Source organism: Eubalaena glacialis, chromosome 6, assembly GCF_028564815.1.
Source record: "Eubalaena glacialis isolate mEubGla1 chromosome 6, mEubGla1.1.hap2.+ XY, whole genome shotgun sequence".
Taxonomy (NCBI): Eukaryota; Metazoa; Chordata; class Mammalia; order Artiodactyla; family Balaenidae; genus Eubalaena; species Eubalaena glacialis.
The window spans coordinates 100,058,480-100,075,284 of record NC_083721.1 but is presented as its reverse complement, the minus strand read 5'-3'; the positions used below and the strand labels follow the sequence as shown (position 1 = coordinate 100,075,284).

The 16,805-nt window shown below is 33.1% G+C and overlaps 1 protein-coding gene across 1 annotated transcript in view; it reads right to left on the bottom strand.

Moving 5' to 3' along the window:
• Positions 1 to 16,805, bottom strand: part of ZBBX (zinc finger B-box domain containing) — a 115,574-nt gene that overhangs the window by 13,009 nt on the left and 85,760 nt on the right. The window contains exons 11-17 of the mRNA XM_061193464.1: positions 16,208 to 16,317; positions 15,727 to 15,827; positions 14,475 to 14,554; positions 12,695 to 12,834; positions 7,373 to 7,680; positions 3,776 to 3,929; positions 2,919 to 3,035 (exon numbers count right to left, since the gene is read on the bottom strand). Of these exons, the coding sequence (XP_061049447.1) occupies positions 2,919 to 3,035; positions 3,776 to 3,929; positions 7,373 to 7,680; positions 12,695 to 12,834; positions 14,475 to 14,554; positions 15,727 to 15,827; positions 16,208 to 16,317 (1,010 nt within the window). The remainder of the gene's footprint in view (positions 1 to 2,918; positions 3,036 to 3,775; positions 3,930 to 7,372; positions 7,681 to 12,694; positions 12,835 to 14,474; positions 14,555 to 15,726; positions 15,828 to 16,207; positions 16,318 to 16,805) is intronic.

The window sequence follows — 16,805 nt, the reverse complement described above, 5'->3', positions numbered from 1 at the left end:
GCAAAGAGACAGACCATCTTTCTTACTGGACATACACTCAAAGTGTAATTTAAAGTACCTAAAACATAGAAAGACAGTGAGGCTTCAGATTGGTCCTTGATTTTATTTATTTTGTTCATTTAGGTATGTCATTTCCTCTAGTGTTTCCTGTGTAAGCTTATTAATGTTATCGCTAAGGTTAAGATTAGAGAACCAGTTAAGACGGGCACTAATGAAAAATGCCACGACTAAAGGGATCATCCCATATTTTTTTTAAAAGTCCAATTTGCAGATTATAAAACATAAGAAATTCCTTTTGGAAGTAACTTATGCTATCATTGGCAATGTAAATAATATTCCCATATATGTTTCAGGGACTCTTAGAAAATACATTTTTTTTAATGTATAAATTCTCAGTAATTCACACAGTGGAGCAAGAATATCAAAAGACAATAACGTTGTGCGACCTTTATCCAGGGAAAAAATATTGAGTCCTTTGGTCAGAATGTTACTTGTTATTGAAACAGTATGCAAAAAGCATGTTGCTCTGCTTATGTTTCATCCAATTCTAATGTTTTATTTAGAATAGTAATAATTACTATTGTATTAAAGACTCTTCAGTGAGTGATTAATATTTTTTATATATCGGCATTCTTATGCCCATTAATGTAACCCAAAGCACCATTTTACATTATTTTCCCAATATTTCACTGGTCTTATTAGTAATCATAGCCTATATTCTTGAGCTAATACCAAGGACAATTTCTCCTGTTATATTTACAGTATAACTGTGATCAGTGTTAATCTATAATTTCCTCCGATTACCGAGATAGGAAGTAGGAGTCGGGGAGCAGTAAGTTTGGGCAGCGGGTAGGGAGAAGCAATGGACTTCCTGCTCAACACACATGTATTTCATAGCTATCATGTTTTTACATTCACAAACTTAAAAATCTTACAGAAAGAGGCGTTCCTTTATATACTGGCATCAGTTCAGAACATAAGATTTCTGTAACTTGTGGCATAGTCAGGAAAATTTCATTTTTATTTCAGGCCACTATCTCTGTCCAGAAAGCCATCTCTTTCCACCTCTAACTGGGAAGTCTTAATAATGCTTTAAGATTTGGCTGAAATGTCACCTACTCTCTAACATCTTAAAATATCAACATGTTTCAATGGCAAAGCAATTATTTTACTATCTCCATTCCTAAAAGACTGCACATGCATCTACCTGTATTATAACTGATCATATGTACTATTATTAGATACCTGTCAGTCTCCAGAAGCATGTTACTCATGGTTCTTTCATAAACCTTTTATTATTAATACATATGGTACAATTTATGTATTTGCATGTCTATACAGCAGTTTTCTCAAAGTATGATTTTTGGACTATCTACATCAGCATGACATGGAATTGTTGATAAAATAAATGCAAATTCCTGGACCTCATCTCAGCCTTAATGAATCAGAATCTCTAAGAGTGACATTGAAAAATCCTCATTGCAACAGGTTTCCCAGGTGATTATGCTCATGCTGACATTCGAGAGCCTTTGAACTGGACTCTAAGCTCTCGGGCTTCTGGGAAGAAGGCTTATTTTATATCACCAGCACCAGGCCTCAAGTAGGTGCTCCTTCAAATGTTTTCTATAGTAAATTATTGATTTCAACTGATCACTCTAAGTTGATACTTAAAGGCATTTGGCTACTTACATATAAAGATTTGTCTTAGTGACAAATTCTCATAGCATGCATGTGAACTTGTTTTTAATCAATATATAGTGACTTTAAAAATTATCTTTGACTGCCTCAGAAGGAAGCAGCCAGAATATTTAAAGCTGCCCTAGACTTTGTTGTGAGAATAGGTATCTAATTATAGAGCCAAAAAACATTTATCATAAATGAATGGATTTTCCACTAAAAAAAGACCTTTTAAAATCTGACAGGTTCTCAACATAAATGCATATGGAAAGAATCTAAGCTAGCCAAGTAGTTTTAATCACAGGATTTAGGGCAAGAGAGACATATAAACCTCACATATTTGGACAAATCATATGTAATTAAATTTCTAGCTTGAAGATGGCCTTCAGACGAAGGCAAACAGTCCTCTTTGTCAAGTGCTTCTCCTAAACCATGGGCTCCCGAAGATCAGGGAACGTGATTTATGCAACCATTTTCTCCCAGGGCCCGGCACGGTGCCGTCATACTCAACACGTGTATTGAATTGCCTTAATTCCTCAGTCATCTATTACAACTTCATATGAAATTCAGCACAAAGCAAACCTACTTCAGAAGGTATTTTAGGATAACAATAATGATCTAATAATACTATTGATTTTAATCATGCCAAAATTTTCTGCATACCCTCACTAGGAAAATACTGCAGTGAGCATTCAATATGTCGAAAGAGTTATCCTATAGAAAATCTTGAAATTATTTTGGCTAGAAAATAGAGTTAATGAACTGAAATCAAGATTCCAGGGCCAACATATTAAGCATCAGGTTTAAAGCAGAGGTGTCTTAACCACAGCAGCAAGTAGCAATCTTGTGGCTTTGTGTGATCATAATACGAATCAAGTAGAGGAGTATGCAAAATCTAGTATAGATATACTCTTTCCTGAAAGTGTAATGAAACCTAGCATGTATTTTATAAGCGTTGTTCAAAATATATGCCATATCCTGAGCTACATTTTAAAAATATTATTCTCTACTACATTGTTACAGAAAGGAGCTAAGACTGTAAAATTTATGTTTTTGAGAAGAATAAAGACTACTCATGGTTTTTTGGTTTTGGAAGAAAAGTCCAGAACAGTTTAAATGAGTAAGTTTAAATTAAGTAACTGCAAAAACTAATTTTCAGGTGCCTAGTAAACTGCTAAGAGACAAACTAATAAATGAAGTGAGCCACCAATATGGCACTGCAGCCTTACAGCCAATGTTACCAGTCTTTTGCTGTGTTCTCCTTGATGATGGGTTCTGGGCTCTCTTCAGAACACCCAAGGCAACTGCATTATCAGCATAGGCACTTACGCTATGGTCTGGGATCCATTCTCTGTCTCCTAAAAATGGAAAAATGGTAAAATTATATAAAGTTGAAAAAGAGGAGACATCTATATTGTTGCTTTATTATATGTATTGCCTCACTGGATAATATTTAGCTAAATAAAAAACATTTAAACAGTGAGGTGTATATTATGAAAGAAAATCTCATAATTATACAACAAAAGGAATAAATTCTAAATTGCAAAGATATTGCACACACACACACATACAAGTTTGAACAGAAACAAATATTTTAAAAAGTATACAGCAATATAACATAAAATATAATCATTTGTATGTGAAAAAATATATTTGAATACATAGGAAATTTAAGAATACAGGCGACACCAAGACATGGCTTTAAAAGGAAATTATGGATATGTCTCAGAAATCTCACAGATCCTAAGATTTTAAGATGCCATTTAAGAATTATCGTACAATACTTAACATTGATTGATTGATAGTCAATCAAGTGATTTGAAGAATTACTATTAATTTATTAAGGGCCACACTTCTAAAATACAAAAATAATCTCTCTCAGTCTCATTATAGCCATGTTTTCTGACAGTAGCCTTAAATATAAATATATGGCAACTCACACAGGGTTAATAATTCCAGCCAGAAAAGAAGAAAATGATTTATTTGTTGAACAGAATTGCCCAGTATTTCCTAAGATGTTGACAAACTGTTTTAAAAAAAGGTGTCAGAAAACTGTTAGCTTGGTCCACAGGCCGTCTGATTTTATATCTGAATTTACCTGCAACTGTAATCCTAGTACTGGAGTAGCTGCATTCTAAGCTATGAGAGGGAAGTAAGTTGAGTCTTTCATTTTTATCGAAAACAAAGAATCTTTCAAGTCCTTGATATTGTTCAGTTATGGGCTTACTTCTGAGGGCTATTTCTTGTAATAACTAGGAAACAAAATATTCAACAAAGTTAAGTTTATTTTATCTCATCCACACAAACCAGCATGTTCATTCACTGAGCACCTACTATGTCCGTGGCATGGATTCTGCCCACATCAAGTTTAGGTTCTAGTTGTGGAGACATAAGTAATAACACAACATTTATATAGAGTAAATTCAGAAAAATGCATAAACCACAATTACAGTAATAATCTGAAAGTTGCCATCAAATCTAAGGAGGACAGAAGTTCATGAAAAAAAAAGTAAAGTTTTCCTTTCTCTTTCCTTTCCTTTATTTTCTTCCCTCAGTGTCTTTGCACATAAATTACTCTGGAAAAAAGAGTTTCTCTCACATGCTGTGCTTTTGTACTAGCAGTGTCTTTGTCTATACATAAAATAAATTCAGAGACGAAAGTAAAATACTGATGGAAACAAATCTGATCTGATCATGGTCACAGAGAAAATCCAAGTTAACAAAACATTCACCATGAATAAAATATACAAGTAGGAAACTGAGGCAAGGGTGAGCTAAGTAATTTGTGAAGTTTATACAGGTAGAAACTAGCAGACCTAGATTTTGAATATATAGATCTGGCTGATCTGAAGCCTAGGCTTACTCCACCACCCTATGAATTCATATTTTGATATGCTTTCATCCTAGGGAAGAATATAAATATGGGATTAAAAAAGTACATGGGTCTAGTAGGAAACAGATTAGAGATGTACCAGTGAGAGCTCTGGATGGACTTAAAATACAATCAGAGTGGCTATCAGTATTTAACAGTTCCCTAATGTATCTAACTAATGCCCAGATGCAGTCTGTTTCAAGGTGGTAATCACACAAAGAAAATTACGATAACTCTATTCAAATGTAGAAATCATATAAATGATATTACAAAACTAAGCTAGTGACCAATAAAGCACTTCCTTCAAAGACAAGTCCAAGTCCACCCTACTCATGACGTCTTCACTGGCTCTCCCAGACACTGATCAAAAATTCACAGGACCCCTTCAGCTCTAGTGGAGCTCATATTTGGATCAGACAATTGAAAATATGGAAGTTTCTTTTAAAGCCTAGGCTAACAGAGAACAATGAGAGTGAATTTGCTTGTTTGCCCAATGTCACCAAGTTAACTACTGGAAGTTTCAGATTCAAAACAAAGAGCCCCTGACTAGTCCGTGTTCTTCCTGGCACATGCCCCTACCTCACTGCTGCTGCTCTACAACTTAGTACTCAATTCCACACCTTTATGAAGAACTCAATTTCTGGAAACTGAAGTGCAAAATGTACTGTCTTATACTCCATTTTTAAGTCAAGTAATGCCACTGCTTAAAATTGCCCCTACTGTCCACTCCTGAATTTTCTACTGGAGCATAACTGATTTCTAAATAGTTTCTGCTCAGGGGATGGTTTCTACTAGGGCAGGGGAAGAGTAAAAGCAGTTCACGTAGAGTCATTAGGGATGAAAAGAAAGTAGATTCTACCACTAAGTGTAAAGCACTGTGGTGCTATGATATAATCATTTACCACTTATTTTTTTTACAATAGTAGTATAAGAGATCAAAATTATTAGTAGTTTTTTAACATTTCAATTTTAATGATGAAATACTTTAAATATATAGATATGTACAACACATAACTTTCTCACACAATATCAGTAAGTTAAAAGACTTGCTTCAAATATCTATACCAAAAATATATATATTAGACTTTATAAGTAGAATTTATTGTATTATTGTATTGAAGTTGACATACACTATTACAATGTAAGTTTTTGAGTATTATTTCATCTGAGTGTATCCATAAAAAGTTCCAATTATCTTAAATGTTTCCAAAAATGCTATCAGACTTACATATACTCTATGTATCCTTTCATATTTAAATTTTAACATCACATTTTTGAGATGTATCCACGTTAATAAAAGTAGTTATGTTTCATTCATTTTAATTGTTACATTGCTTTCCATTATGTGAATTACCACAGATTATGTATCGGTGAGTTTTGCCAAATGTCTTTTATTAGGTTACAGAAAATAATGTCCCCCCCAGGGCAGAGGTCAGGCAGGCTGACACCCAGTATAAAAGAATTGGGTTCTATATGCTCAGAATTCCTCTCTTATAACACAGCACACAGCATATGCAGGTGTCACCTAGCCCTCCGCATGATGCCCTGTGGAAACTGGAAAATCAGAGTCATTGTTTGTTCTGTTTGCAGAAATTCATTCCATGATTAATTGTTTTCTTCATTGGGGGAAAGGGAGAAGCTCAGCTGCCGTGGGCGTTGATTTGGGGAATCTGTTATTGGCTAAATTGTGGGAATGTCTTCCTAGAAGGGATTGGGGTTTACTTTTGCCAGATGCATCAGGGCATCAATAGACATGGATCAACATTAGTGTTAATTTATTGGCTTGCAGATTCCAAGTAAGAAATGTACATTCAAACTCTAAACCGAAGCTAGATTAAAGCCCAAGATTTCCATTTTTCAGATAAGATATTTATTGACTTGGGCCAGATCCCCTGCAGAAATCAGTTTCTTTTCATCTTGTTGTACCTGTGAGTATGTCTCCTTGTGTATTCCTTCAGAGACTGAGCAGACTTTTAGGGATCTAAGGTTTTTGCAGAGGTCTCAATTCTAATTTCTCACTTTGAAAAGGAAAAAGACCTGTCACTAAGTGGGCGTAGAAATCCAAACCCCTAAGCAGAAGTAGCAGCAACTCAATATTCATTCTTCAACTTTTTTGGTCCCACCTTCAGTTTAGGCACCACGGAGATTCATTACAAATGACTGTAAAGTCTTGGTAAAGTGTTTGACTTCCTCAATTTCCAAATAATTTAACATTTGACTTGTCCAATTTCTAAATAATTTATTATTAATAATCATAATTACTTAAGATTTTTAGTACATAGAACAGAGACTCAAATATAGGTTTTAAATTTGGCAATAATGCAATAATGAACTGCTTTATCTTTTTTTCTCTAAGAAGAAACAAAAACTACACCCCTATTTCTTTATTAGCCATATTCCTGAAGAATTACCTTTTCAACCTTATATTTAAATTAAGCCACAAAAACTGGTTTTATCTACAAAACTGCATTTTTTTTTTCATTTTAACCAGTGACTATAGAGTAGAAAGCTAGAAAGGATTTATTACAGTAAATTATTCATAATAATGACTTTCATTTAGAAAAGTAACAGCACTCTTACTATGGTGCATGAGGTGGGTCTTAAATTATTTGTCATAGAAAATCATTTGTTACAATGGCATTTACCATATTAGAATTTGTTCTGCAAGTCATTTATATTCGTTCCCATGTGAGTTACTCTTCAACTATAAGGTCGCACATTTTAAATTCAATAGGAAGTAACATTTAAGAATATATTGTGTCAATATGAATTTTTTATGTTTATTATAAAATTTTTAATACAATAAACAAAATAGATATTTACCAGTGGTGACTCTGTAGTTTTAGAATCTTCAGAGTTTGGCCTCTCATGCAGATTGCTAAATTCCAAGGATTCCTTGTCCTCTTGAGATAATTTCCCCTTAGTGGAGGCTTTTTCTAAATCTGTACTTGGCAAAGAATCCTTGCTGTCAAGTGATATGCAGGAATCGTCATACTTTTGACTACTTTCTATATCTATGCTGTCCTCTTTGAAATTTCTCTCAAAAAAGCTGTTTTCCTCTAATTTTTCAACAGCAGGAGAGAAAGCATCAGGATTCACAATGTCACCAAAATCTGCACTTGAAGTTCCTGCTGTTGAAAACACATATTTACAAAAGTTAAATAAATAAATATAAACAAATAAATTGATTAAACTGTTCACTAACCAAAAGTTCTGTGCTATAAACCTTTATCATTAAACACTATTTTTTTAACCAATGTTTCTTTACTGAGTTCTCAGTGTTAAAATACTTTTACATGGCTTATGTTCATAAATGATAATTATATATATATATATATATTCAAGCCTAAATTATTTAGAGTAATGGAGGGAGACAAGATATTGTTTTGTAATGCAATCTTGAAATTGATGCAAATTTTCATGTCAGCCTGTGGTTCAATTCCCACTTTCCTACCCTCTCTCCCACTCAAGTTTTATATCAGCAATTTATGAGAAATAATACAGAGGGAACCTTATTTCCCACATTTTACCTCTTTTGCTTAGCATGACTAGTGATGAAGAGAGGGCAAAGGGAAATCTGCCAGATGAAAGAACAGCAGCATTTAGGGGCACAGAAATGTTTAAGCTGGGACACCTGCCTCTGAAAAACTACAAAATGAGCAAGATTATATTAGTCACCCACCTCATTATGTCTGCTTTAAAAAACCACTTGGTTTAGATCACTGGTTTTCAACCTGGCTACACAATGGAATCATCTGAAGGTACTCTTTAAAACTGTCAGCATATGGGCCTGACCCCAAACCTATTAAATCAAACACTGACAGTGGGACTTAAGCAGTGTTTTTTGTTTTTTTCCCCCTCCACCAAGTTCTCCAGGTGATTATAATGTGCATCCAGGATTATGAAACATTGTTCTAGATTTTCTTAATAATAAAAATTCTTTAAAAAGCTTTGTACCATATTGCTTTCATTATCTCACACACACACACACACATACACACACACACATATTTATCCAGACTGAATACAGCTTCATCTGATTATCCCTTTTTCTCTTTCCAATATACATGTCTTACCTCTATAAATAGACTGTGAAAATAGCAGAGGCTATGACTAAAATAGTCTCCAGTGATACAAACTCTGCCTTACAGCCCAAAGGACTTACTTGTTGCAATCAAATGTTTATACAATTCAGCAATTACACACAGTACTTAGAACTTCCACTTCCAATATCATCTCTTAAATTGCACAAGTACTGTGAGAAATGCAATAAGTTGTATGTCAGAGAAATATTTTATAGAAAAACTTTATAAAAGCTATTCAATTTAATGAAATTTTCATGGTAATGCTGTACTTTCCTACTAAACTTGAAAAGAAATTATCTGAATCTAATATTTTTGCAGAAAGAGCTGCCATTTCCTATGTATAAATGTCTACAACGAACCTCTACAATATTTTTGCAAGATTGTAAAATTCCATTATTAGGATTTATTGCTGCTAAAAAGGTGAGAACAGAGCCTCTTAATAATGTTTAAAATGCAATGCAGAAAGTAGAGATATGATTTAATTTAGTCTCATTAGAAGCCCTTTTAAGTCATAAAAAATAGATGTCTTGGTTCAACATTCAAAAATCAATTATTCTAACCTGTCACATCAACAGGGTAAAGAAGAAAAATCACAGGATCATATCAATAGATGCAGAAAAAGCATTCAACAAAATCCAACACTCATTCATGATAAAAACTCTCAGCATACTACAAATAAAGGGGAATTTCCTCAACTTAATAAAGACTACCTAAAAAAAAAACCTATAGTTAATATAATAATTAATGATAAGAAACTAAAAGCTTTATCTCTAATATCAGGAACGAGATAAAGATGTCCACTCTTACCACTTCTTTTCAACATTGTACTGGAAGCCTTAGCTAATGCAATAAGACAAGAAAAGGAAGTAAAACGTATACAGATTGGGAAGGAAGAAATAAATCTGATTTTGTTCACAGATTAGATGGTTGTCTATGTACAGATCCAAAAGAGTTGACCAAAAACTTCTGGAATTACTAAGTGATTATTGAACGGTTGCAGGATACAAGGTCAACATACAAAAGTCAATTGCTTTCCTACACACCAACGTGAACAAGTGGAATTTAAAATTAATAACACAATTTACATTAGCACACAAAAATTGAAATACTTAGGTATCAATCTAAAAAAATGTAAGATCTACATGAGGAAAACTAGAAATCTCTGATGAAAGAAATCAAAAAACTAAATAAGTGAAGGGCTAGTTCACATTCATGGATAAGAAGACTCAATTTGTCAAGATGTCAGTTCTTCCCAATTGCATCTAAAGATTCAATGCAATCCCAATCAAAATCCCAGCAAGTTATTTTGTACATATTGACAAAGTGATTTTTAAAATTTATATGGAGAGGCAAAAGACCCAGAATAGGCAACACAATATTGAAGGAAAAGAACAAAGTCAGAGGATTGACACTATACAACTTTGAAAATTATCACACAGCTATAGTAATCAAGACAAAGTGGTATTAGCAAAAATATAAAAATAGATCAATGGAACAGAATGGAGAATCCATAAATAGATTCACTTAAATATAGTCAGCTGATCCTTGACAAAAGAGTAAAAGCAATACAGTGGAGAAAAGATAGTCTTTTCAACAAATGGTGTTGGAACAAGTGGACATCCACACGTCCCCAAATAAATCTGGACACAGACCTTACACTCTTCACAAAAATTAACTCAGAATGAATGATAAACCTAAATGTAAAATGCAAAACTATAAAACTCCTAGAAGATAGGAGAAAATCCAGATAATCTTGGTTATGGGAATGACATTTTAAAATACAACACAAAAGGCAGGATCCATGAAAGAAATAATTGATAAGCTGGACTTCATTAAAATTAAAAACTTCTGTTCTGTGAAAGACACTGCTAAGAGAATGAGAAGACAAGCCACATATTTGGAGAAAATATTTGCAAAACACATACATAAAATACTATTATCCAAAATATACAAAAGAACTCTAAAATTTTCAACAGTAAGAAAACAGACAACCCAATTAAAAAATGGGCAAAAGGCCTTAACAGACACTTCATCAAAGAAGAGATATATGGCAGATAAGCATATGAAAAGATGCTCAACATCATACATCATTAGAGAATTTCAAATTAAAACGAGATACCACTATACAATTATTAGGATGGCAAAAATCCAAAACACTGACAATGCCAAATATTGGCAAGGGTTTGAAAAACAGGAAGACTCATTCGCTGTTGGTGGGAATGAAAAGTGGTAAAGTCAATTTGAAAGACAGTTTGGTGGTTTCTTACAAAATTAAACATACTCTTACCAACAACTGTGCTCCTTGGTATTTACCGAAATGAGTTAAAAACTTATGTCCAAACAAAAACTCAAACATGGATTTTTATAACAGCTTTATTCATAATTGCCAAAACTTGAAAGCAACCAAGATGTCTTTTAATAAGTGAATGTATAAATAAATTGTGGTACATCCAGACAATGGAATATTATTCAGCACTAAAAAGAAGTGAGCTATCCAAGCCATGAAAACACATGGGGGCACCTTTAAATACATATTATTAAGTAAAAGAAGCCAATCTGAAAAGACTATTGTATGATTTCAGCTATATGACATTCTGGAAAAGGCAAAACTGGAGACAGTAAAAAGATCGGTGGTTGCCAAGGGTTAGCAGGGAAGTTTGTGTGAAAAGACAGAGCACAGAGGATCTTTCGGGCACTGAAACTACTTTGTATTACTCTATAATGTTGGATACAAGTCATTATACATTTGTCCAAACCCAGAGAATGTACAACACCAAGAGTGAACCCTAATGTAAACTGTGGACTCTGGGTAAAAATGATGTGTCTATGTTCATTGATTTTAACAAATTATTGTTAAGTAATTTGTACTACTCTGGTTTGGGATGCTGATAGTGGAAGAAGCTATGGGTTTGTGGAGTCTGAGGGTATATGGGAACTCTGTACTTCATGCTTAATTTTCCTATGAACCTAAAACTGCTCTAAAAAATAAAGTCTATTCAAATAAATTAAGTATCTTTAAAGTAACACTTAATGGGCATTTGTATTCAGCATTTTCCCAAAGGCAATTGGAACTCCATGCTCCAGGTAGGTTAAAAATACCTTCTGGCTTAGACCTGGAGCCCTGTAAAGTCTTAAATTCCCATGTGGGTATAGTTCATTGTCATATGATTTAGAGGCTTCGTAGCTGAAAATGTTAAAACCAGCATGATTACTACAAATCATTGTTCTCTACCATCTCTTACCCAATGAAAAGGTAATCATCAGTTTTACAACTAGTCACTTTAAATAATGATCTCTGGCATCTCTGAAATTCTTCACATAAGATATATTTATTGGTTTTTCTGAAAATCCTAAGTAGATAAAATAAAATCCTAAGTAGATAAAAGCAGATTAGAAATAATCTAGTTCCCATATTTTAGTTTCGGAAAGTGAGATCTAAGAAAGGAAGTGACATGTTCAAGGTCACACAGCAATTTAAGGCAGAAATGAAAACAAAATCTGACTCGCAGGCCAGGCCAGGATACTTTGCTATGACTGTCTTTAAATGATGATCTCAGCATCTAGAAATTAAAACCAGACATTAGCACACAGTATTCTAATCTATAGATCCCAAGGGTACTACTAGTAATAACAATGTAGATATATAAACAGATGATTTGTTTTGGTTTTATCACTAATGTGAAACTTTACACAAACTTAAATATTTTAGGAAAAGATTTAGTGCAAGGGAGGGAGGACAAAAGAGTGCCAATCAGACTTTTGTCACTAAAAGCCCATCTATGTAATCCTTTAAATGCTAGCTTAGTCCATAATAACTTTTAGAGTAGTCCTATACCGGCTGCTTTTTCCTCTGAATACAAATACCATTGTCCAGTGACCAAAAAGAGTATTTGATAGAAAATTATGTATTTTCAACCAATTTTCTCCTGAGGACTAAATCTTCTGGGTTTAAAATGAACAGCAAAATAGGCAAAGCTTTTATATACTGCAATACCTATTGGTTTTACTAAGTTACTAACATTCACCATTAATAATATTAAGCAACAACAACAAAAGTTACCTTTTGAGTTATCTTTACAATAAGAAGTGTTGTTGCTCAGATGAAGATGTAAGAGGTGTGTTTTTCCCTTGGCGAAAATATGATGTTGATGGATGTCATTTTCATATAGAAAAATATTCTGATAATCATGAAATGTGCAACTTTCACGTTTAGGGACAAGCAAAAGAAAAGAGTTGAAAGAAATTATATATAAAAAAGTTAAAAGACCCAGCTTATTAAAATAAATACAGTAAAACTTTAAGCGAATAGGGTTATTCACATTAATTTAATATTTGCTTCAACGTTCTGTGGACAAATTCTAAACCACAAGTAACTAAACAGTATTATGAATTTAAAGGAAATAGGCAACTGGGACAAACCTGATTTAACTACAAATTTTTAATTGACAGTTTCTTGTTAAAAATATTCTGAAATAAGTTTGGTTTCTCATGGTCTTTCTTCTAAAAATGGAGAGTTATCTTTCAATCTCATCAAGCTCATGAAATCAAGGTTTTATTGCTTAAATAAACTTTTTATTTGTTCATCATGAACTTTATGAGTTCAAAAGCCTTATGTGGTATTTATATCTCAATTTTAATGAAGATTACCATATACAAGCATAATTACAATTGAATAACATTTTCTATGAATGGAATAATATATTTAATAATACTTGATATTTATGTAAGCTCTACATAGTACCACCATAAAAACTCATGGATTATGCTTAACCAAAAAGGTCCTCTTGTGTCACTTATGATGCTTTATGACTCTTAGAAAAGAAGCTCTATGGGCACCTCCAAACCCAAGATGCAAAACTATTGCCAAACCATAATCAGTAACTTTCTCTGCCTTGTCTAACATGGAGGTCAAAGCAAAGACTTGTGATAAGATATATAAAAGAATCAAGTTAGAGAGTAGAAATCCATTTCCTTAGGGATATAGTAGTGCATATAAACCTCTTATATACTGACCAGAAGGTTGTCCCCTGCCAAAAGCACATTTGCTGCTAAATATCTGGGCCTATGTGTCCAAACGTGGGGCTTTTCGGGTCTGAGGGCATCACTTAGGCCCACTGCTGTTCCAAAATGCTGACAGGGGCCTAAGGTGATCTGAACATATAAACAAAGAATCGGTGTAGGGGCTACTTAATAGGAACTTCATTCTGCTGTTTACCCAACTTAGTGCTTTGTAGTCAAAACATGTGAAATCCTAGCTAAAGTTTCAACAGCAAAGAGGACTTAGAATAATTTTTAGCATTACTAACAGATACAGCTAGATATTATTTTTCATTTGGAAATGACAAAATTCTAAAAAAAATTTACAAGCTGAATCATTATAATTCATTTATTTAATTTATTACACAGTAAAATCTACCTAGGAAGTAATCTATAGTTTGGGGGCTTTTCTTGTCTCTCAACTTATTAGTGTACCTGTTTTTATTTAGGGTTCATAACAAACTGAAGAAAAATCCAAAGAGTATCTTTGGAGAAAGTAAGGAAGTTCATATGAAATATATGACTTGGGAGGCCATTTCAAATAATAACAATTCCTAAATTCAGAAGCATCTATTAAATAATCCAGATATTAGGTAAGAGTATAAACATATCATTATAGATAATTTTCTAATTACTGAATGCTGATAAACACTAGCAATATTGTACCCAAATTTAAACATGGCTTAAGTAAAATATATTCTAACATTAAAGTCACATTTTTTTTATGTTGCGAATTTCTCAAGAGATAGTTAATTTTTTGTGAGTTTTTAATAAGTATCAAAAGTGAATTAGAAAGATCTTACCTTTGTTGACTGTCTGCATCTGCTAACTCAACTTTATAAGGCACGACATTTCCTGGTTCTTCAAATGCTGCTTCATCAGTCTTATTAAACGTATGTTGTATAATATTAGTATGTTCAACAAATTTATAATACATTAACCAGCTAATTTGTGCATAATATTTAGAGAATTTTTTTTCTCACAGAGAAATGTCATGAGCTCTCTGACTATATGCCATAGAGCATTAGTTCTAGGAGAACTAAACAAATTCAACAGATATTTGCTGAGGGCTTTTGCTGTGTCAGTACATTTATCACTACTTTCACACCCAGAACCAAATATAACAACTTAGGTTTTATTTTGTAACTACTAAGTGCCAAGTAGATCAGTGACTAAGATGTTTTTCATTCTCTGGCCAGCATGTCATACCATATGCATCAACAATTTAATGAGGAGCACACACAAATACACATGCATGTATGTATTTATTTGTTCAGAATCTTCAATTTATCCAGAGCAGAAATAAAAATGTTGCCAGACATACACACACACACACACACACACACACACACAGCAGAAACTATTAACCTCAAGAAGAAAGTAGTACTTAAAAAGGTACTTCCTCATTGTAGTCCTTCTCTGTGACAACCATAGTAAGAGCAACATTGAGGACAGGGGGTATACTCAGCTACTAGAGGACTAGAAAGTCAGAAATGCACTGAGTTTATCACAACTTAACCCTCCAGGCTGGAGCTCTAGCTCTGACTGGCTCTAGCTCCAGCTTATTCTACCTGCTGTCTTCTAGAGGTTTGTATTCAAGTTATTATTATACTAAATCCCTTAAATCTTAATACTATTTTTCCTTTAAATAGAAAATATTAAATGACATTCAACAAACTAAATTTATACAAATTTTATTAAACAAATACCATACAATGAGAATAGTCTTTGTTAAAAAGGCTGATAACACAGAGAACTAAATAAAACAAACACTAAACTACATTTCTACAAGTTAAAAGAGTGAAACGTCTTCTCATCTCCCATACTATGACACAATATCAATTTAGCTCACAAATTTACTATCTACATTAAAATAATAGTCGGTTGTATTCCTGTCAGCATATTTAAATTCAAATACTTGTAAATTTATAATACTTGTTATATACTTGTAAATTTATTTCAACAAGAAATCTTGTTGAAAATAACATGTAGTTGTAACTGTATGTTATGAATTTCCTGTTTGTTAAGTAATATGAGTGGTCATTATGCACTTACATCATCCAGTTCGACTATTTTTAGAGATGGTTCAGGTCTCTCTATGTTTAATTCTTCTACTGGCAGAAAAAGAGCTGGGGGTTGTATTTTGATATCTTCAACTAGAAAATAAGATTAAAAATAATATCATCAAAGCATATACCTTACCTGATAATTCATCTTCAAATAACAAAGGCAACAATAGAAGAAGGATGTTCTCCTGTGCATCCACACAAAGGTATAAATACTGTCAATTTTCCCAGTTCAAGTAAAATACACATTTACTTAACATTCGATTTTTAAATGAAACTACTTGAACTAAGGCAAAGTAAATCTAGAGAATGGCAAGGACAGTGTGCATGATTTTGATCTGGAGATAAAGTGTACACAGTGCAGTTGAGAATGATACAGTAAAGAAAACCAAAAGCAGATGCTGATTAATGCTCAGTGTATATAATTTGAAATAGTAAATTTGAAAATATCTAATCAAGGCTGAACTAACCATCACTATCTTCATCATTTTCATTCTGAGAACACTGTGCCTCCCTACTGGTTTTACACTGAGGTATAAAGGTGTCCAGTAGCATGTTTTGAAGTTGCTCCTGTGGAGTTCTACAAAACAAGAAAGAAGCAATTAAAAGCCTAAAGTACATTATCTGAAATTTCTCCAGACAAGATCTTGATTTATTTCACAAACAAGTGAGTCTACAAAATTAATAATGAAAACCATAGCCATACCTCTAATTCACAGAAGAAAAGTACAACTGTATAACATAATCTGAATCCACTAAAATAATTTTGTAAATCAAATTAACATCACACAAGGTTTTTAATTTCATATCTTATTGTTTTTCCTTTAGGATGAAAATCAAAGTTATGACAGAATTCAGTATTTTTGCAAAAAAACACATGGAATCCATGAAACTTATCACACTGTTTGAAAAGCTAATTTACAAATGTGTATTATATCTCACAGACTTGGCATTATGCTGATAAGTTCTAAGAGAACTGAAGACATTTTTCTAAACTTCCACCAAGCCAGTCGGGTGATAAAATAGGCTTCCACGATAAGAATGTGAGGTGTTCCGGCTGTAGCATCT